Source organism: Nesoenas mayeri, assembly GCF_963082525.1.
Source record: "Nesoenas mayeri genome assembly, chromosome: 10".
Lineage (NCBI taxonomy): Eukaryota > Metazoa > Chordata > Aves > Columbiformes > Columbidae > Nesoenas > Nesoenas mayeri.
Window position 1 is genome coordinate 3,050,443 of NC_137560.1, and position 21,691 is coordinate 3,072,133.

The following is a 21,691-nucleotide window of genomic DNA, read 5'->3' on the forward strand; positions in this document are numbered from 1 at the left end:
TAAAGTCCAAATTAAACAGCCAAAGTGACCAAGTTATTTTAGTTCTGTAACATCGGTTCTATTTTTAGATTAGAATGTTCTTTTTAAAGATCATGGAAAATGAGAGACAGACTCTAGTTATAAACCAGCGAGTGTTCTACACTTGCTGTTAATTACAGACCTTTTAATAGTTGAAAAATACTAAACCAAGGATTTTGGTTCAGCCAACTATCAGAAGAGGACTCAGAAAAAGGTTTTAAATCTTAATCTGAATTCACTGGATTTGCTGAAGATTTTTGCAGATTGACACTTTTTATTTGTTTACTACTTTCAACAGCTGCATAAATACATATGGAATTTGGAAAGTCATAAATTACATTTCCTTGTGCCTTGGGTTTAAGACTCTGGGATCATTGGTCTTTTTTAATGACTTGCATGCTTACTAAAGTACAGAAATGTTTCATAAAATAGACTATTAAAATGCAGGTGTGTTTCATTTGGCCATTCATAATTATTTAGGTGGTCACTTTTCCCATATCTGTTACTGAACCGCTGTTCTTGGAGCCCAGATATCGGAGCCTTCCCAAGAGGAGCCTCAGGACTGGGTTAAGAGCCCAGTGTTACCCAGGCAGTGTCACTCTACAGCCTTATCCATTATATGGTGACAAACTCAAGCCAAACAATAGATGAGTTCCCCAAACCTGCACCTGATTGTGAGTTGTGTCTCCACCCATTGGACACGGGGCAACGGGACCTCAGCTCAGGCCCCAACTCGTCACAGACATCACAAGCTGCTTCTAAAATGCCTGTTTCTTTTTTTATTATTATTTCTTTCAGGGATTACAATGGTGGACACAGAAATGCCGTTTTGGCCCATTAATTTTGGAATTAGCCCGGTGGATCTGTCCGCGATGGATGATCATACACATTCCTTTGACATCAAGCCATTTACCACTGTTGATTTTTCAAGCATTTCTTCACCGCACTATGAAGATATTCCTCTTGCAAGAACTGACCAGACAAGCTTTGACTATAAATATGATATCAAGCTCCAGGATTGCCAAAGTATGCTTTTATTTAAAATATTTCCCTCATGTTCCCTTTGTTTCATTCTCTGGAAAGTGTACCATCAGCACGAGGATTTAGAAGTATTCAGATGCCTAAATGCTGTGTTACCAGAGGTGACCATAGGATATCCCTGCAGGGCAGGCAGAATACATATAGCAAACCTTCACCCTCCCAGAGCAGCAGTTGGAGATCAGGCAAGATAACAGAAAGTATCTAAAATGACATTAAACACTTTGTGAACCCCGACGATTTGTTTCTGAAACCTCCAGTCTCCTACTCGTGTATCCAGTGTGTGAATTGCTCTTTGAAGCTCTATGCACACAGTGCAGAATAAATAGCCTGGCTGTTAAAAAATGCCCCAGCATTCACAGCATATTCATTATTAATCTGTGTAGCTTTTAAATTCCAAACAGCCTAAGAAAATGATGGAGTAGAAATAGTGGCTACATCTGAGTCACGGCACTGATATGAGTTTTATCAGTGTTGCAAGTGCAGGCATAACCATGGATTATTTACATACTATGAAAAACGCTCGACTTGCCGGTCGCGGTAAAAAACTTACACGGAACTCTCCTCTTGAGACAGGAGGTGACCTGTTCCTAAATGAGTTGTTCCTGCGTTCCTGCTCCAGGTAGGAATGTGAGGAACTCTTAGAGATGCGCTTGGCCTGCTTCAGTCTGACATCACTCTTGGTGGTAACAATCTGGACAGGAATTCCTTCGGGGAATTCTCGTGTTTAATTTTGGTTGCACAGCAAAGCAAGTGCTGTGTACCTCTGCGTTACTTAGGAAATGAATTCAAAGACAGTTTTCCAGCTAGTAATTTATTTGTCTTTTGTTTAATTAGAAATGTCCATAACAAATTAATAGCAACCTAGAGAGTGCAGTAGAGTCTCTTTGTCTCTACTTAGATGAATTTCCACTTTTCCTTCTTCTTCCTGATTTATATAGGAAAGAAAACCTTCTAGTTTGTATAGTGTAGCCAGTCTGGAAGAGAAAAACATTCACCTTATTGTAACACGACATCTGTTACGTTGCTCTCAGATGTGATATGATGTAATGTTATAGTGTCAAATGTCACAGCTTGATTTAAAGAGATCATATTTGGTTGGCTGAGCTTGTTCAATATTGCAAATTGATTTTTTAATTAGAAACTTTCAGAAGAGAAACAAAGCTCTGAACTGCATCCAAAGCTGAACAGTGTTGGCCAAAAAAAGAGAGAAATGTATTTAAATAACGAATATTACATTATCTAATATATATGTATATATATATAACCAAACGATATATTATTCAATGTATATGTCTATTCAATACTTAAATATCTTCTAGGCTCGATTAGAAACTCCAGTCAGTCTCCCTGCAGTAGTTCTGAATATCTTAACGTAACCTAGCCAGATTAGATACTGAGAAAAGCAAGGCCTTTCAAGCGTGAGGCCGCCGTATAGAAATGTTTAATATCAGAATCTGCCTCTTGAAGGTTTTTCAGCCTATATCCTGCCGGTGAAATAGCTGCTGCCAGCTGACATCCCTTTACATCCTTTCTTTACTACTCAGTTTGTATTTTAAAGCAGCCCTATGAATCTTTGTTAACTGTAACTGCTTGCGATTATTCCTTGCTGCTTCTTCTACATTTTGACTTACACTTAGAGTTTCTCGTTTAAATCTTCTCTATCCGCAGGTGCGATCAAAATGGAGCCTCCTTCCCCACCCTATTTTGCAGAAAAGGTTCAGTTGTACAACAAAGCTCATGAGGACTCTTCCAACTCGCTGATGGCCATTGAGTGCCGCGTGTGCGGGGACAAGGCGTCCGGCTTCCACTACGGCGTGCACGCCTGCGAGGGCTGCAAGGTGCCTTTCTGGTGCTTTTCTTCTACTTTTGTCAATTAGGCAATTGTATTTCATTCCTGCTGTCTTGGAAGTCCCTTGTAGAATCTGAATTCATACAACGCAGCAAAAGGAGGTGAACGCGCAACTCCAAAAGCTCGATACTCTGAGCTATTTAAAATTCAGGCTCTGTTATTCTGATTGATTAGAGTTTCTTTGCCCACTTTACACGTTTCTTGGTGACTACTGAAAATTCTGGTGGCATTAAAGAATGTGGGTTTCTGCTGTGAAACTCCACAGGGTATTTTTTAATGTTCAATGATATTTAGTGTTTGTAACACATAGAGGACAAAGGAATGGTAGAAAAATTGACCATCCTCAAGAATTAGAAAAGAAATGCCAGAGAAATAAATTAATAACAATTCATTGAGTTCAAAGAAAGACATCGCAGAGTTTGATGTGAAATTTTCATCTTCTCTATTCTCAATATCTTGAGAATAACTAATAGTAAAGACCCAATGCAGAGCTTAAATAAAATTGGAGCACTGAATTAGGAACACAAATAAAGCAATAAGTATTCTGTTGATTACTTAAATTACGAGGAATGATATAAATAAGAGTTGGCATTGTGCTTTTGTTGTTGTTATTGTTCACTGTGAGAAAAAATCAATTGTTACAAGCAACGATGATAAATTTGGGTAAAGAACATAAATCCTCTTTAAGTACTCAGACTCAAAAATCAATCTTTGAAGTAGAATAAAAAAATCATTAGTTGGGAAAGCAAATTTAAACAGATAACACATACCTCTTTGTATTTCCTTGTGATCAAACTGCTGGTGGCAGAATTTTTGGATTGTTGTGATTTATATAACATTTTCTACATTGGTAGTGAACTTCGAATTTTGAAAATGCCATGTTCCCTTCATAGCGAAATGTCTTGAAGCAGCGGAACAATCAAAGCTTTGCTTCCATGTTTTTATGTTTATTTCAGGGCTTTTTTCGACGAACAATCAGACTAAAGCTAATTTATGACAGGTGTGATCTTAATTGCCGCATCCATAAGAAAAGCAGAAACAAATGTCAATACTGCAGGTTTCAGAAATGCCTCGCTGTTGGGATGTCGCATAACGGTGAGTGAACACAGCATGTTTTCAACCCATCGTGTCTCATCTGGAGATAACATGAAACATTGATGTGGTTACTGAATGTGCTGCTTTAACATCTCGACTCTTCTGTTTCCTTACGCTAGGCAGTTCACATACATAGTACATATCAGAGAGATTGCTTCTGAGCTTGGGAGATTATGTATATGAATGCAGATTACTTAGAATAGAAAAATCAGATAGGTAGAGATGTGCACTTATTGATATAATACATAATATATGAGTTGGTTTTTACTCTCCATCATTCTTGCTCATTACACCGTTGGTTGTTCGTCCTGAGCATAATCCTAGTGTAATTGTTATTTTTCAGTTCCCTGTCTTACTTTCTGCATACTGTAGCTCAATACCCCTTTCCTCTAAGTGGAAAATTTAATTTAATTACGAGAAATGGACTTGAGAACTTACCGAAAGGTTGTGAGTAATAACAACTCACATAGGACACTTACTGAGGACAGTCAGCATCACTAAGTTAACAATTCCTCATCCTAGAACACAACATACTTTAAACAAATGGGCCAGACCCTGTACTGTTTTAAATCCCCCTGTCCTCCTCCTTCCTAGGACCCCCACATCTGGGCATAGCTTGCGATGCGTGGTAAGTAGGAGCATGGCGCTCCTCAGCATGCTGGTCCAGCTCCATCACCCCGTGTGTGTAACCGTGATTCCCTGTGACGTGCACGGGCCGAGAGCCCAACACCTCGTCCCATCCCCTCCCCGCAAACTGCGCTTCCATTCCCACCGTGTCCTGGTCCTGGTCACAAAGGTGTTTGCAGTCGTGTACCTGCAGCCGTGGCCGGTTCTGGGACCGCGTCCGTCACGCTAGGGCAGCAGATCGCATTGAGCACATCACGATACTGCTCGCTTGCCTAGAATTCAGAACAAAGTCCCTCTGAACTTTACAATTAACATAGCAATTCATGTGGAAATACTTACTTACGAATGTTTGGACAGAAAGACATAATGAAGATTCTTTGCTGCCTTGCTTTGGCAAAGTTGACCGAAAACAGGAATTAAATGTCATAACATAGAGACTTATGTAATTCTAAGGGTAAAGAATTGCAAACATGACTGGGAAAATAATTTCTCTGTGGTTTTTTTAGAACTTTCATTATTTTCAATCTAAAAAAAAATGAGTGTAGTGTCCCCAGGAGGAAAGCTTAACTGTGGTTTGCAAAGTTAATACATGCAGTGAATGTAAATTGGTATGGGAAATGTTTTGCTAATAGAAAAGATGGTTTTCAGGTTCCTGGGATGCAACAGTAACACTTAAAAATAAATCTAATTTTGAAATGCTACTGTGGGTATTTTTATAGTAATTTGGGAGGTTTTATTATTATTGTTTTCAAGGTGCATGCCAAATTCTCTCATACCCCAGCAACACAGCTTCCCATCATGTCAGTGGGAACCATGTGCGTTTCTATCAGGAAGGGGAAGGCCAAGGCTGTTCTCTTTGGCTTAGTAACATAAAGGGCCCAAGAAATATTTTTAAAATTAACATTTCACCTGCCATATTTTCCTGTCCGGCCCCTGTCTGGGTTATGGGAGCCGGGGAGGCACAGAGAGGAGGGGAAAGGGCCAAGTCCCGGGGCTCAGAGGGACGCTGCCGCTCGCTGGCACTGTGACCTCACCCAGCACGGAGGTTGTTGTGTTATAGTCAACTGTTGGCTTCTACATTGGCCTTTTTTGCTCACCCTGGTTACATTACATGGCATGAAACAGCACCCTCATTCCTCAATCATTTATAAATAAAATAATTGATTAAAAAGAACTAAATTTCACCTTTGAAGACGCAGGCCCGTGAAATGCAACACGGGATGTTGTCAAAGGCAGAGAGACGTTTTTATGTTACAGGTTAAAGTTCATCCATTGGGTAGTGAGATTATCTGAATTTTAAGTGCTTGGCATCAGAACGTGGATTATTTGTTCCACTCCATGCCTGTCTGTGCATAGATACGTTACTGCAAAATGAATAGGGCCTTACAACAACGGGGAGCGCAAGGAGCCACTCGCAGCTACAGCCACATTTTTTCACATATAAACGCGACATAACCACTTGGCTGAAGGTTAAAAAACACACTAGTGTTCTCATGCTTGGAATAGTGTTTTCCTGTCCTCCTCCAGCCACAATGCTGCTCCGTGTTTAACCCCTCATTGCTCAGATTGCGTTCTGAAGTACCACTCACCAGAAGCTTGGTTCTTTCATTTTAGAAATTCCGTTATTTTTTTCTCTTCTACTAAAACTGCCAATTATAGGAGCTGGTTTTATCTAAATAGCAACAGAGCACACATGGCAATGTGTCTTTGTTATCAGCTCCATCTGGGCACGTGCTGCCAGCAAACTCAGGTATCTGCCCTGGCTCTCTTGTGTGTTTTCTAGAGTAAAAAACTGTGTTTATAATCTATATAGGGACTCATTTGTGCTTAAAAAAAAAAAAAAAATCCATAATCTAGTCTAGGAAACTTTATTCTCATAATTCGCTAATTATGTCAGAAACCTTCCAAGACATGTATTTTCATGTTTAAAAGTGGATCATGAAAGATCCACCTCCGTTAATCCATCCTAAAGACACACTTTTACCCAGAAACACGTGTGGAAATGACAGATTGCTAATAAACATACAATCCACACATAACACAGCACAGGTGCTCGTTTTCTTTCAGAGTAATCTTGGCATTTGCTCAGACTTGCTATATAATTCAGTGTTACCTTTGGCAGTAGCACTTATTTCTTGTGGTGTTTGTAGGGGCTTTTCCTTTTTCATTTACACAAAAGGAATTTAAAATAATCTTTGTTTTAAAAGAAACTACAACTCTGATCTTTGTAGAAAAATCAGCATCACGAGATAGCAAATTTCTGTGCAGCTTTACACACACACAGAATCTCAGAATGTCAGGGGTTGGAAGGGCCCTGGAAAGCTCACCCAGTGCAATCCCCCCATGGAGCAGGAACACCCAGATGAGGTTACACAGGAAGGTGTCCAGGCGGGTTGGAATGTCTGCAGAGGAGACTCCACAACCCCCCTGGGCAGCCTGGGCCAGGCTCTGCCACCCTCACCAGGAACAAGTTTCTTCTCATATTTAAGTGGAACCTCCTGTGTTCCAGTTTGCACCCATTGCCCCTTGTCCTGTCACTGGTTGTCACCAGAAGAGCCTGGCTCCATCCTCCTGACACTGCCCCTTTCCATATTGATCCCCAGGAATGAGTCCCCCCTCAGTGTCCTCTTGTCCAGCTCCAGAGCCCCAGCTCCCTCAGCCTTTCCTCACACGGGAGATGCTCCACTCCCTGCAGCATCTTGGTGGCTGCGCTGGACTCTCTCCAGCAGTTCCCTGTCCTGCTGGAACTGAGGGGCCACAGCTGGACACAAGATTCCAGGTGTGGTCTCCCCAGGGCAGAGCAGAGGGGCAGGAGAACCTCTCTGACCTACTGACCACCCCCTTCTAACCCACCCCAGGTCCCATTGGCTTCCTGGCCACAAGGGCCCAGTGCCGGCTCATGGTCACCCTGCTGTCCCCAGGAGCCCCATGTCCCTTTCCCCTACGCTGCTCTCCAACAGGTCATTCCACAACTTATACTTTAATCACACGTCATTTGATATAGTCTTCCTCCCTGGCTTTGGGCTATCTCCAAGCCAGATAATATACATAAAGGTGCTTGCATTCATAAATTTAGCACAGTGAACTCGATGTTCTGATTTAACATTCATGTTCACAGGTAGTTTTGTTTGTATATATAAAAGTTACACAAATTCTCAAACACACAGAAACAAAAACATAGGTATTATTCCAGCAAGAAAAATACTGACACAGGTAGCAAAGTAAGAACTAATATTTGGGTTTTATAGCACTTTTCATGAGGAGATCTCAAAGCACTTTTCAGGAAAATAAGTATCACCATCACAAGCAAAATAAAAATAAATGATAGGTTGAAGAAGGTATCTATTCCAGAACTATTAAGAGTAAAGGAAATATCAACAGCATGATGAACTCCAATGCAAACTATAAATTAGTGGAAACACCGGAGCTTATCACACGTGCCTGCTTTGCAAAGGTAATTTGGCATCCTTTCTTGGGGATAACCGAACACACCAGAGGAGTGATGCTGGACCACGCCTAGTCCATTCCATTGAAGAAATAAGCACAGTGTAAATTGCCATTTATTATAAATTCTACACCAGTGCTATTGTAAACCTTTAATAGAGAACTGTCAACAATATGTTGTTTAGGAATGCCAAATCACCAGCGTGAATACTGTAATTTACTTGCCAACAGACTCTTGGCCAGGAGACGAGGTGGCGCACAGGAATTGGGGTATAGGATAAGGGGCATGTTTAGAAAACACAGTATACATACTACGCTGTCATACTGCAAACCAAAAGTAAGCCTGTTTTAGAGTGCAGTGACAGTGCACCAGTGGGTGGGTGCAGTCATGAGAAAACTGCCACGAGTTTCACAACAGAAACTCTCCCCCTTAATTCTGGCAAACGTACTTGAAAATGCGGGCACTGGTCTGGTGCCCCTGTGTGAATCCCTAGAAGGTCTTTGTTACCTCCTTTCTGTCCTTTGACTAAGCAGTAAAACGATTTTATTTAGTTATTCTCTAGCGACAAAACTCCCTCTGTTGTGAAAATTCCTGATCTTTTCAATCAAATCTCTACATTAACCAGTTCTATTTCTGTAGCCAGTGTCACAGCTGGTATACACACTGTGGTATATCATTAAGAATGTTCCAGTAGATGATTAAAAGAGGAGGATAAGGAAAGAAGAAGAAAAAAAAGTAGAAAAAAATATGTAGCTGAATTAATTCCTTTGTAGCTATGCTGAATTTTTTAATCTTTTTATGTAGGTTATATGAAGTACCAATATGAACTCTCCTTGTGTTTGGTATCAGGATTTTGTACATCACTAGCATTACCGTATGTCTATCCATCCACATTGACTCTTTACAGCACGGTGTTGGTCTCTCTGAGCCATAGCAACTAATCTCAAGTTAATAATTTTTCTGTCAATGTTTTACTCTCGGAAGAAAGTAGGGTGGTTATGTCTCCCTCAAAACTCAGTTAGTAGCTGATTAGGAACACTTGGTGTTAAAATACACATGCCATGGTATATATGATCCAAACCAAAAATCAGTTGGCAATCATTCAAAATTTCCCATATGAAAAAATTACAAGCAACAGATATTTTCATGGGGAAAATAAAACAGAATGTGCTAATTTGTACGTATTGAACTAGGTTTCCTTTCCTGCTGATTTTTATTCTGACATGTTAACGCCACCAATACCCAAGCAAATAGGATACACAGAGCATGCGCATGCGGAGCCTCGGTGTGCTGAAACAGAAATGCGGTCCACTTGTAAAAATAAATGGCCAGGAAACAAGAGAACTGGTCGACAAATATAATGTATGACAAATGGGTTTTGTATGGTTTCTGACACAACGATTTACTCTTGTAGAACAGTGGCATTTTTGTCCATCAGCACACTGCAAATATCTTCATAGAAGGAAAGTGGTTAGTTATTTCCAAATTAAACCTGCCTAGTATAATCATTCATATGTATGATCTTAACAGCACTTTTACTTGATGCAGGGAAGACACTAACCGCTGAAAAAATATTTATAATACTTCTAGTTCTTCCTAAGGCCAAAATGAAAACCTTTCTTTCTTCCTTCTGTCTTGTGTTTTGGTGCTCTTTTGTTCTGCTTTAGTTTTGTAAAATAAGATCAATTCTGTTTACTGACACATCGTATGATAAACCAGTCGTGATCTTGATGTCAGTCTCCATGTGAATGGATGTGGCTGTGGGCAGTGAGTACAGGGGCGCTGAAGCGGGCGGTTTCCAGCCGCTTCGCCTCGGTGTTGAGCAAGTGTTTCAAGTCCACAGGCACACAGTTACCATGAAGAACTCAGCCTTTTCTGGCTTTTTTTATTCCCTCCACAACCTTCTTTCTCATTCCTTAATTCTTTGGTAACACTTTATAGCACTTCCCACAGTAAGTTCTGTTGAACTATTGAGGAATTTTTTCCTGCAAGGCATGTGAGTGTTTTGTTTCTAAACAAATGAAGAATCCGAGATCCATATGGTGATTTGCGCAAAACAATACGAAGCTGAATGTGGTTCCTGCACTAAGCCAGCAGAATTTTAATACCCTAAAGATCCTTTACACTTGGGTTAGATGGGGAGCAGAATCAGTGATTTTCACAGCTGTGTCAGGTGAGCTGACAGCAGGTTTGCTCTTCCAAGCGAGATATTGTATTCTTACTGTTTGGATACAGGGTTTATCTTCTCTTTGGGATTTGTTTGTGTGCATTTCTTTAAAGCACCTGCGCTGCTTTGCCTGTGTTACTGGAGAAAATTGTCCTTGCCTAAGGACTGCTTTGTAAAATTCCAAGAGCTCCTAACAACAGGTAACATAAAAATGTATTCAAATACGTTTTTTTAGGTGCAACTATAGCCATAGTAATCGCTTGTCATCTTCTTCAGCCATCAGGTTTGGGCGGATGCCACAAGCGGAGAAGGAGAAGCTCTTGGCAGAGATCTCCAGCGACATCGACCAGTTAAACCCTGAATCTGCTGATCTCCGAGCACTTGCCAAGCATTTGTATGACTCATACATAAAGTCCTTCCCTCTGACCAAAGCCAAGGCGAGGGCGATCTTGACAGGAAAGACGACAGACAAATCAGTTAGTTCCTTTTTCTTTTTCTTTCTTTTGAGTAGATGATTTACCACATTGACAACACATCTTTAAAAACAAAACAAAAACAACAAAAAACCAAAACCCACCACCAAAGTTTGCTGTTGGCAGTGACATATTTCAAGCTGTGCCTGAAACACAGGAAATGTTTTTAGATAGGATAAGTAAACATTATTTGAAAAAACTCCAAGTTCACCTAATAAAATACTTGAAACCAGGACAAGAATGTGAAGGTCATCTTAACCTTTTTGTATTCTCTGATCCGCTCTTCCCGTTTTCCTTCTCCTTCCCCAAAGGTTATCTTCCACGCTATCTGTTCGAGGTGCCTAGCTAGCTGTCGGGAATTAAAGCATCCGTATCATGGCACGTTATCATAGCGTGTCATCAGTATCAGCGGTACCCAAAGGAATCATCTTGTCGTAACTGTCTGGTGGTCCCGGCACCGACAGCATCGCTCGCCCTGGCTGTGATGCTCGTTCTTGCGATGCTCTGAGGGTTCCCTGCAGCTCTCTGCGTTCTCTTGGGTCAGGTCCAGGCCTCTGTCGGTGCGATTTGAATTTTAGGAGAACGTACAAGAAAATATTTGAAAATTAAGAATGTGTGTATTTGTGGGTTTCTTTGGAAACTTCACTGGCAATACGTAACGATCTTCCATATCAGGGAGAAGGAGGATGGGTAAGATCTGATAATTATGATCGATTCTAAATTCTGTCACTATTTCAATACCTAAAACAGTTTTCCAAGACTTATAACTCTTAGTTTTATATATTTTTGAGAACGACTGGCAGAAATTTTATTGTCAGATTACAACAGAGACTGTATTTTATTTTCTTTAATGATTTCAAAGACAGGAAAGAATTTGGAGGCTTTTTAGGCTTTTTTTTTTAAGCCAATTAAAATCATAATTGAAATATTGTCCCCAATTTAGTTGTAACCCTCACATCAAAACTTCAGATCCAGTGGACACTTACAATTTGAGTAACTTTTCCTCATGGAGTACGTGAAGTTAGAACTAGCGCCGTTTATTTCCTCGGCAGGAAGCTGATGCGCTGAGTCCACTTGAAGGTCTTTGCTTTTTCCAAGCCTTCCTTTGGTTCTCTCTCTATATCAGAAATATAAGCTGCTGGGAAAGAATCAATACAGCAATTTAGTTTTTTGGAAGTGTGCTCTTCAGATCTATGCATTGGGAAACAGAAGCGGGATGTGTAATTATATGTCTTGTTTCTTCCTCTTCATCCTGGAAGCATCCCCAGGCAGCCGGGTCCTCTTTCCTGCGGCTGCCCCGCGCTCTGGGACACGACAGAAGTCTGGGCAGCGCTACCTGTGCTGCTCCCAGCTGCCGTTCGTCCCGACGTGCGGTTAGAAATCTGCAAAGTTTGTTTAGGAGGCCCCACAAAGAGTCTCCACAAACGCCGCTTCTGTTCCGTGAGGTTCCGCGAAGCTGCCGCAGGAATCGATTGGTGCGACTGCTGCTCTTCACAACCGTGGCTTGGCCGTGTGCGCAAGTGGCACTAACGCAGTGCTCAGAGAGTAAACGCATGGTGTGCCATCTGCTCTGCTGGGGGAAGCTTGAAAACTCTGCCAGATTGTAATACAGTCATTAAAAAAATAGACTTAGAGTTCAGCTTTTAATTGCTGCAAATTTTCAAGTCTTTAAAAAAAAAATGACACGGAAAGACTGACAGTATTTAATGGTTACGCCTCTTATGTTATTTGAACTGTTAACTCTGGGCAGAGTTTAAATTTATGTTGGTTTTTAATTGGTGTGTCATCTGCATGAACTGAAAATGATTGGATATAGATATTCTTGGATATAGAGTGCTCATACTCTCTAGTCCAGTTCTTGGTGTGTAATTCCCTGTATTTTAATTAATTATTCAAGCATGTTAACAAACATATTAATATCAGTAGATATTAGTGCAGTGCAGCAATGAACTGTTTAGTCATTTACAGATATATTCAAGATATTCAGATATATTCAAGAAATCCTCACTTAACCACTTCTTTAAAACCAGGAGCTTTTCCTGCACATTCTGGATCCCAATGGAATTTTTCCTGGCACTACATTTTCTAACCTTTTTTCAAAATGGATTCATTCCAGTTGAGTTTATTTCACAGTCGGACTCACTCTTGTGTTCTGAATTGTGCTGCTGTAGTTTGTATCACATCATTTGTGTTTTCTTTCCATTGACAAGCTGAGTTTAAATATACCCTAACTTCATTATTTTAAAAGGAATTAACAGCAAAAGGTTAAGTTTCTAACATAATCAACACCATAAAGTCAATATTACTTGCAGTACTTTCTAGAAGGATAGAACTTGAAAAGAATATGGCAGTACATGAAGGAATTTAATGTGAATATCCTCTATCTTTCCACAACAAAGAAGTGATATCACCAGAAGTGATGATTTACCACAGACACATCACTGCACACTTACTAGATTCTGTTCTATAGAAGCCATTAAAGTTCAGGTAAAAGGAGCAACAGTTTAATGTTTTCTTAATAAGCACTCAAAACTTCGAGTTCTGGTATTATGGAACTTTTGTAAAGCAAAACAAAACAAAAAGGCAAAAAATCATGGATATTTCAAAATAGTGTTCTAACCCTCCACCCACCAGTTATCCAAACACTATCAGCCAAAGCCCTGTTTATAGCGGGCAGATTCACAGCACATGTGAGAAGTCCTTAGGAACGACTTGTCCCTCCTGTGAATCATTTTAACTTTGTGAGGATATTTGCTTTAATGGGTTTATGAAGATTTAACCCTCTGAGGTCAACCAGCCTCAATACGTTCCTCATAGATTCCCAAGTGTTTTCTGACAAGTTGTACTTCTGCTTCAGCTTCTCGGGAGTCCGATGTTCATAGAAAAGATGCTTGAAGGTAAACTGTCTTTTCCTTTCACTTGTAGCCATTCGTTATTTACGACATGAACTCTTTAATGATGGGGGAAGATCAGATCAAGTGCAAGCACGTGTCCCCGCTGCAGGAGGAGAACAAAGAGGTAGCAATTCGCATTTTCCAGCGGTGCCAGTTCCGCTCCGTGGAGGCCGTGCAAGAGATTACGGAGTTTGCCAAGAACATTCCAGGTTTTGTGAGTCTTGACCTGAATGATCAAGTAACTCTCCTGAAATACGGGGTCCACGAGATCATATACACGCTCCTGGCTTCTCTGATGAATAAAGATGGAGTTCTTATATCTGATGGACAAGGATTCATGACACGGGAGTTCCTGAAGAGCCTGAGAAAACCTTTTTGTGACTATATGGAGCCCAAGTTCGAGTTTGCTGTGAAGTTCAATGCACTGGAATTAGATGACAGTGACCTGGCAATATTTATAGCTGTCATTATACTGAGTGGAGGTAAGTGCTGTCTTATTTCATACGATATTTTGTGTAATACAATTGACACTTTTAATTCCTGTCCAAACAGGAAGCTGCTCAGCACTACAGGACGGGAGTGAGTTTATTTACACATATTTTTATTAGTTTTCAGCTTTCTTGGTGGTTTTTTGCCTTTTTTTTCAGTTTTGGGCAGAAACTGAAATTGTAACTGACCCAAAATTAGCGATGGAGCTGGAAATGCTGGCTGAGTCAGCAGTTCGTTTGGTTAGGAAACAAAATCAGGACTATCTTTCTGAAAACAGGAAGGGTGGAATTTCACTGGCAAAAGCTTTGAAGCGTTTAAATTCTGCATGAGGATTTTTTAAACCTGCAATGAGATTGTGCAGCTGCTAATTGTGCACAAACAGAATCACACAGGATCACAGAGTCACAGAATGTTAGGGATTGGAAGGGACCTCAAAAGATCATCTACAGCTTTGACTCCATGACAATTTCAAAATACACGTGGCATTTGGCTTACAGGATTTATGGGGAGGGGTTTTTTATTATTGTTGTTGTTTTGTCATTTGTGCAAGGTTTTATTTGCCTTTAAAAGTGGAGGGTGGGGGGAAACAATGCATTTCTCAGGGAAACGATGTCACCATATGCCTGAGACAAACAGGCATCGTGTGTCTGCTCTGTTCAGGTTTCCTGAGCTGCTCGGTTTGTGTTCGTGTTTCTGGACCATGCTTTGTGCAAAGCATGGAACGGAAAGCCCAGGTTCAAACGTTCTAACGCTGCGTGAAAAAGACACTGGATTTTCAGCTTTTTTGAAGACAGTCAGTACGTCCTGTCTGATTCTGAGGTGACATAGCTGTTATATTTTGTGAATTAGTGACTGCAACCCAGATTCATTTCACTTAGAAACCTTGCGCCGAGAATCCGAAATATCAGATAGGCATATCAGGGCAGACTGAAGGTCTTTTACTTTGGCCAATATAACAAGATAGTGATGTTGCACGAGAATCCAAAATATCACAGAATCCCAGAGTGTCAGGGGTTGGAAGGGCCCTGGAAAGCTCATGCAGTGCAATCCCCCCATGGAGCAGGAACACCCAGATGAGGTTACACGGGAAGGTGTCCAGGCGGGTTGGAATGTCTGCACAGGAGGAGACTCCACAACCTCCCTGGGCAGCCTGGGCCAGGCTCTGACACCCTCACCTCCAACAAGTTTCTTCTCAGATTTAAGTGGAACCTCCTGTGTTCCAGTTTGCACCCATTGCCCCTTGTCCTGTCCCTGGTTGTCACCAGAAGAGCCTGGCTCCATCCTCCTGACACTGCCCCTTCCCATATTGATCCCCAGGAATGAGTCCTCCCTCAGTGTCCTCTTGTCCAGCTCCAGAGCCCCAGCTCCCTCAGCCTTTCCTCACACGGGAGATGCTCCACTCCCTGCAGCATCTTGGTGGCTGCGCTGGACTCTCTGCAGCAGTTCCCTGTCCTGCTGGAACTGAGGGGCCACAACTGGACACAAGATTCCAGGTGTGGTCTCCCCAGGGCAGAGCAGAGGGGCAGGAGAACCTCTCTGACCTACTGACCACCCCCTTCTAACCCACCCCAGGTACCATTGGCTTCCTGGCCATATCAGATAGACATTTCAGGTCAGATTGAAGGTCTTTTACTTTGGCCAATATATCAATATAGTGATGTTGCGCGAAGAAAATTTTACCCAACTGATTTGTGTGTATTTTGGCTTCAAACAGTACTACAGATATCAATGGGAGGAATGTGCTGAATGTTCTGAATGCGGCTCCTCCACAGAGCAACGCAGAGGATTTTGTTATTAAATTATGTCGAAGCAATCAAAGACAGCAACCACATGCTATTGTTCTAAAAACAAACGTGCTGTTGAGAGCGCGCTGTTACGTATAGCTTCATTTAAACTCACGTACAATTACTTCTAGCGCTGTGTCTCATTCAGCAAAAATGTGGTATCACAATTTGGTTTATTAGAAGAACTAAATCCACTTCAAACAAGTGCAGTTCCCAGAAGTCGTCGTCTTGTGCAAACCTTTGAACACAACGATCCCTGCGGACTCTGAATCAATTCAGGAAGGAACAATGTGTTAGTGGTATATTTTCAGTGGGCTTTGATGCGGGAGGAGAAATTCTACAAGCCTATTAGGGCACTGCACAAAACAGACCAATACTTTGTGTTTTCTAATAGAATGAAGTTTGACAGATGAGAACCAGGCCTCTCAAAATCCACCCCTAATTGCAGAAAGGGAGCTGTGATCTGCCAAGCCAGGTCTGCTGGGCTTCAGGGCTCTTCGCTTTACATTAGAGGAAATAGGAATGATGTGAGTAATCTTACAACTGGGATCTCAGGAGGACAATGATCCACAGAAAAACAGGTTGACTGCGCTGAACCGGTTTTATCAACAAGTCTTTCTTTTAAAAATGATTTGTGAACAGAGATCCATCCATCAAGAACTACCTGAATTTTTAGTTAGTTCTTAGATAACTCTGAAGCAAATCCATGTAAATATAGAAATCCATGTAAATATAAATCAGTTCTTTCTAGAAAAATCCTTTAATTTCTTGTTAACAAAGATCTCTCACTATCTTCACTCATAATTGCTTTTTTTCCCTCAAAAAAGCATGACAGCTATTTATAAAAACTGTCTATATTTCTCTTTAAAAATAGGCTTTGATGCCAGTTAAAGAGTGGCTTTTATCATGAAACTTACAGTCAGATATGATATGGATTCAACTGTATGAATTCTGTGCGACTATAACGTGTGGTATGGAACTGAAATCCTATTTCTCAGATATCTCAGGTGCTCTTGTTTCCATAAGAACTATGTTCTTACAGCATTTAATTTCCATGAGAGCTGTATGCATGCTGAACCAGGATGATTTCACTGAAAAGAGGGTTTCAAACCCAGCTCATCCCACCTGCAGGACTTTACTGGCTGCAGGAGCACTGTGATCTTGTATCACTTGGAGAAGTCCTGTGTACAGTTGTCTTACAAGAAAAGCAGTTTGTGAGACACAAGCGATGGGGCCAAACGCTGGGATTCGAAGTGAATCTGCTGTTGCTCAGCGCAATGAGGTTCGTCCCGCTGGCTCCACGGGGCCATCGCAGCTCTGAGCCGAGAGAGCAGGGACGGAGAAAGAGGATTCCAGCTGGAACATACTGTGTAGAAAGCTTTTCATTGTGAACTAAGTGGTTGGAATCCTGTGAAACGGCCCAGCCTTTTGATATCGAAACAGTCGGGTTTGCGTTATGTATAAGCGGCTGACAAATTAACTGTAATAGCAACAAAATGGAAGTACTCCCACTTCCCCGCAGCCTTGTTCTGTCTCAGTGATTCCAAATGGCACCCTGAACTCATCGTTGCACAGCTGACAAGTTATTCTTCATGTCAGCGTATCGCACTTCAAAATAATGCTGCAAATGGCCAATGAATCCTAGTATTCAGAATTTACTGCTGATGAGACAGAGAGCAGAAGGATTTTACCTTATTTTTACAAAAGAAACGCAACGCTAAACTCCCATTGCAACATTCTTTTGCTTCTGATAACTTTGAAAAATATGCTTTGGTAAAATGAGATTTGGAAAGGTGTTTCAGGGAGATGTTCTTCCTCCTTGTTGTGTTTCGTTGTGTTCCTCTGTGCCCCGAGGCCAGAAGGGAGTGCCATGGTACACGTTAAAGAACTTGAAACATATTTAAATATATTATATATAGCCGAGCTGAAATGAAGTGTGTCATAAGAAGAAGGTTTAAGGAGAATGAGCTAGATGTCTGGATTTGAGCAGGAGAGGTAATAGTCCCAGCCTCATTGGGATAACCCACGTTCGGAAACAGAGCAAACTCAAGCGGGTTGTTGTCATATAAAGAAGAAGCTCAAAAGGTAGCCTTGTGGCATTCTGAACATATCATGGGTAGACTTGAACTTTTGCGTATTCCCCTCCGCAGTGCTCCGGGTGCAGCGCTGGTGGGGATCGCAGTGGAGGTACCCGCACGGACCCCCCGGTCAGTCAACACGCAGCCAATTCCATACTTGAATTCAGAGATGTTGCTATGTACACTTTTTCTAAGCGTGCTCCTTACAGTCAGTTTTAATCCCTGCCCCACTGCTCCTTGTTTGAGGACACTTTATCCAGTCATCTGGCTGCGCTCAGAGGTCAGCGACATTTGAAGTGTTATCACTGAATAGTACCAATAAATAGTTCAGATTCGAGTGCTATACAGCAATCCCACTCTGGCAAACCTGTTAGAACAAAAACCGCTTCCTAATCAGCCCAAGAACTGCAGATAAATCCCGTGGGCTGTGAACCAAACTCCTGGGGAGTGCAATACACGTGACATATCGGAAGCAAAACCTCCAGCTGCTGAGTCACGTCTGCCTCAGCAAAAGCAGCGTTGTTCAGTCGGCCACCGCTTCGTTTAGAATGTGCATTTAAATGCAAAACGCACTTAATCAAGGATATTAAAGTGTAAAGGCATGCAGAGGCCAAGTTCGTATGTGAGGGTGAAAAAGAAAAAAGTCATTATTGTTAGGAACGTGAAAGAAGCATCCAAATCTGTAAGTAAATAAAGAAACAAAATCTTTTTCCCGAGGTAGTATAGAACATCAGTTTCCACCAAGTCATGCTGTTGGCACTCAAAACTAAGGGACTATTGGCCTTTCTCAGTCACTGTGAACATTTTCTTTCTTGCAACAGCTCCCTGCAGAATGTTCAAACCAAATGCTGTATGACAAGAAATGAAAACCTGAACAAAAACTGGATAAAGAAAAGGAATAATGAAAAGTGGTACTGCCTTGGCATCGTCTGGGTGGATAAAAGGCGGGTTGCAAATAGCACATAACAAAATCTCAACTTCAATAAACCCTCTTCGGCAGCAGAGGGGTTTAAAAGTCGTGTCCAGTTCACGTGTAGTGCTCTCTCACCTTAATCATTTCAACTCTCCTTCCTTTGGGCTCTGTGACCCCATTTCCTGGTACCATAAGAACGTCCTGCTGAAGCCATTGTTTGTGTCTTTGTCTTTCCCTTCCCTCCTCGGCCCCTTTGCCGTGTTCTCGCTGGGCTCTCCAGCGGCGTTCTGGCTGCCTCGGCCTCTCCAGAGGCCACGGGATCACATCGACTTTACCACCATTGCTGTTTCTTCCTATTCTCAGCCCAGTTTTCCTCAAGGATTACTCCTCATCACTTCCTTGGTATTTTCTTCCTACAAGCCACATCTATCTGAAGCACCTTACTACACAAAACACACCTTCTGCTGTAATAACCTGATGGCTCTGGAGCATATATATAAGAGCATCCAAACAACTTGCAATATACTATAATACCTGTATGTTAAAGCTTTTGCAGCCTATGGGGTTTTTTTTTCTGATTTAGATATGTTTCTTGGAACAGAAACAGCATTTTCCTCTGTAAGAAATTTTTACTGAGAAAGTATAGCAAACTGTCAACACCCAAAAAATATTGTCCGTATCCTCAAGTTCTCATTCATGAAAAATCTCTCTTGCCTTCAATGGGAATTTTCCTTCCTCTGGAATTGCCGCATTTAAAAATAACATCTGATGATCTCCTAGGCTTGTGTCGTAGTCATCTCTCCTGACTCTCGTTCCACTGGGTCATTATAAAACCATCAGACCGGGTTTTTCAAAGAGACTTTAGGGTTTTATGCTCTTAAATTGCTCTCAACTTACACCGGCCATGGGCACCCGAATAGGGGTGATCTCCCGGGTTTGTCTCCTGTCCCCTGGTCGCACTGGGGAGCACAACGTGTGAACTGGGTTTCAGTTCTGAAAAGCTCACCCCCCAGAAATTCCCACCATCAAAGAAGCAGGGGGCAAATGGAGATTAATCTCCGAGGAAATCAAGGCCACGGGCTTTGTGCTTTCTGGTTTTTTATATCGCTGCGCACTGAGTCATATCCAGCTAGTTCAGAGTTCATCTGCGACACACAAGTACAATTTAAAGCTATCGCAACCCAAAGCCAAAGTGATTAACAGCGCTGAAGTGCTGGATGATGGAAAGCTTCTGAAAGATATAAAGAAGGCAACTAGGTTTTGCAGCACATTTAGGTAATCTAAAAAAAAAATGTCTGCAATTTATCCAAAATTAACCAAGTATCTTTCAAAAATGACTAGATAATATTGTGAAAGAAAATTAATGAAAAGGATCACAGGCAATAACAGCCTATCTTTTAAATTGTTAATACAGATCAACCCCTTGTCCTTTCTGAAGTGGAAGTGTTTCCTTGGGGCAGTGATGTAGGGCTGGCTATAGGCGCTGCTTGTCATTGATCAGCCTGGAAATTCATTGCATAGCTACCCAGCAAATGTTTTTTCTTGGAGTATGTTGATAACCAGGATGCATTACCCCATATACAGTAGTTCAGCAGTAACAAATTACCGATGGTCATTGTCGTACGTGAGGATTTCATACCTAAGCTGTAGAATCAAATAATCTATTATGTAAAATTAGATAACAAGTGTTACAGATTATGTTAAGTAATAATTGCAGCCACTTAGGAGAAGGCATTTGGGAACAGACACAAATAACAGAACAGCTATTCTTATGAGAGATAATAATGGTTAAAAAGGAAAGATTTTGCTTCTTGCCGAAGAATAAGATATGGCGGGAAGCGTTTTTAACAGCAGCAACCACGTGCAAATCCGTCTGAGTATATGTTGACTTTCCAAAAGTGAATTACCTGGCACATACTATATTTGCCAGCTAGATCTTGCTCTTCGTGTCCACGGACGCTCCCGGTTTACTGTGGAAACGCACGGCAGTGTTGTGTAAACCTGCCTGTGTGTCTGCGCCACACAAACGCCTCGGCCGGTTCTCAGACTGGTTCTAGAACTCCTTCAAGCAAATTCTAGTAAAATCTTACAAATAAATCCATTAAGAAATTGTCAAAGAGTTCTCAGGGAGTGCCACGTGTAAATGCTTCATATACTAAGAAATCTTTAAGAAATTAATACATGAGCTCGATGTTTCCGTATTCTTGCTAAACTCACGACCCCCACTGTTTTTCCTAGATCGCCCCGGGTTGTTAAATGTGAAGCCCATTGAGGACATACAAGACAATCTGCTGCAGGCTTTGGAGCTCCAGCTAAAGCTCAATCACCCTGAATCGTCACAGCTCTTTGCAAAGCTGCTGCAGAAAATGACGGACCTCAGACAGATTGTAACGGAACACGTGCAGCTCTTGCAAATAATGAAGAAAACGGAGACAGACATGAGTCTTCATCCACTCCTTCAAGAAATCTATAAAGACTTATATTAATGACCATAGTAGTTCTGATCCGCTGACATAATGTATGTTCTTCAGATTGCACTATTTCTTTGAGGGAAAACTTTGCATACCTAAGAAATTACTGTGAAACAGCATTTTAAAAGAGAGAGCTTAGTATAGTAGATCTATTTTATGCATATTGTTTATAAAGACACATTTACAATTTACTTTTAATATTAAAAATATCTATATCATGAAATTGTTGGCAGTATTTTCAGAATTAATTTTTTAAACTATCTTCTTAAAATTGCTTGTCCAGTATGATTGATGCTTCACTGAAGTTGGTTAAGCATGCAGTTAAGTTTTCAACTGAAAAATAAAAA

General features: G+C 41.3%; 1 protein-coding gene across 1 annotated transcript; it reads left to right on the forward strand.

The window, feature by feature from the left end:
- Nucleotides 1-824: 824 nt before the first annotated feature.
- PPARG (peroxisome proliferator activated receptor gamma) lies at nucleotides 825-21,359 on the forward strand (the record flags this gene model as incomplete). The annotated part of the gene is made up of 6 exons (XM_080350598.1): nucleotides 825-1,044; nucleotides 2,728-2,897; nucleotides 3,865-4,003; nucleotides 10,519-10,718; nucleotides 13,641-14,091; nucleotides 21,112-21,359. 6 exons carry the CDS (start codon nucleotides 825-827, stop codon nucleotides 21,357-21,359), a joined length of 1,428 nt encoding a protein of 475 aa, XP_080206724.1.
- Nucleotides 21,360-21,691: the final 332 nt, after the last annotated feature.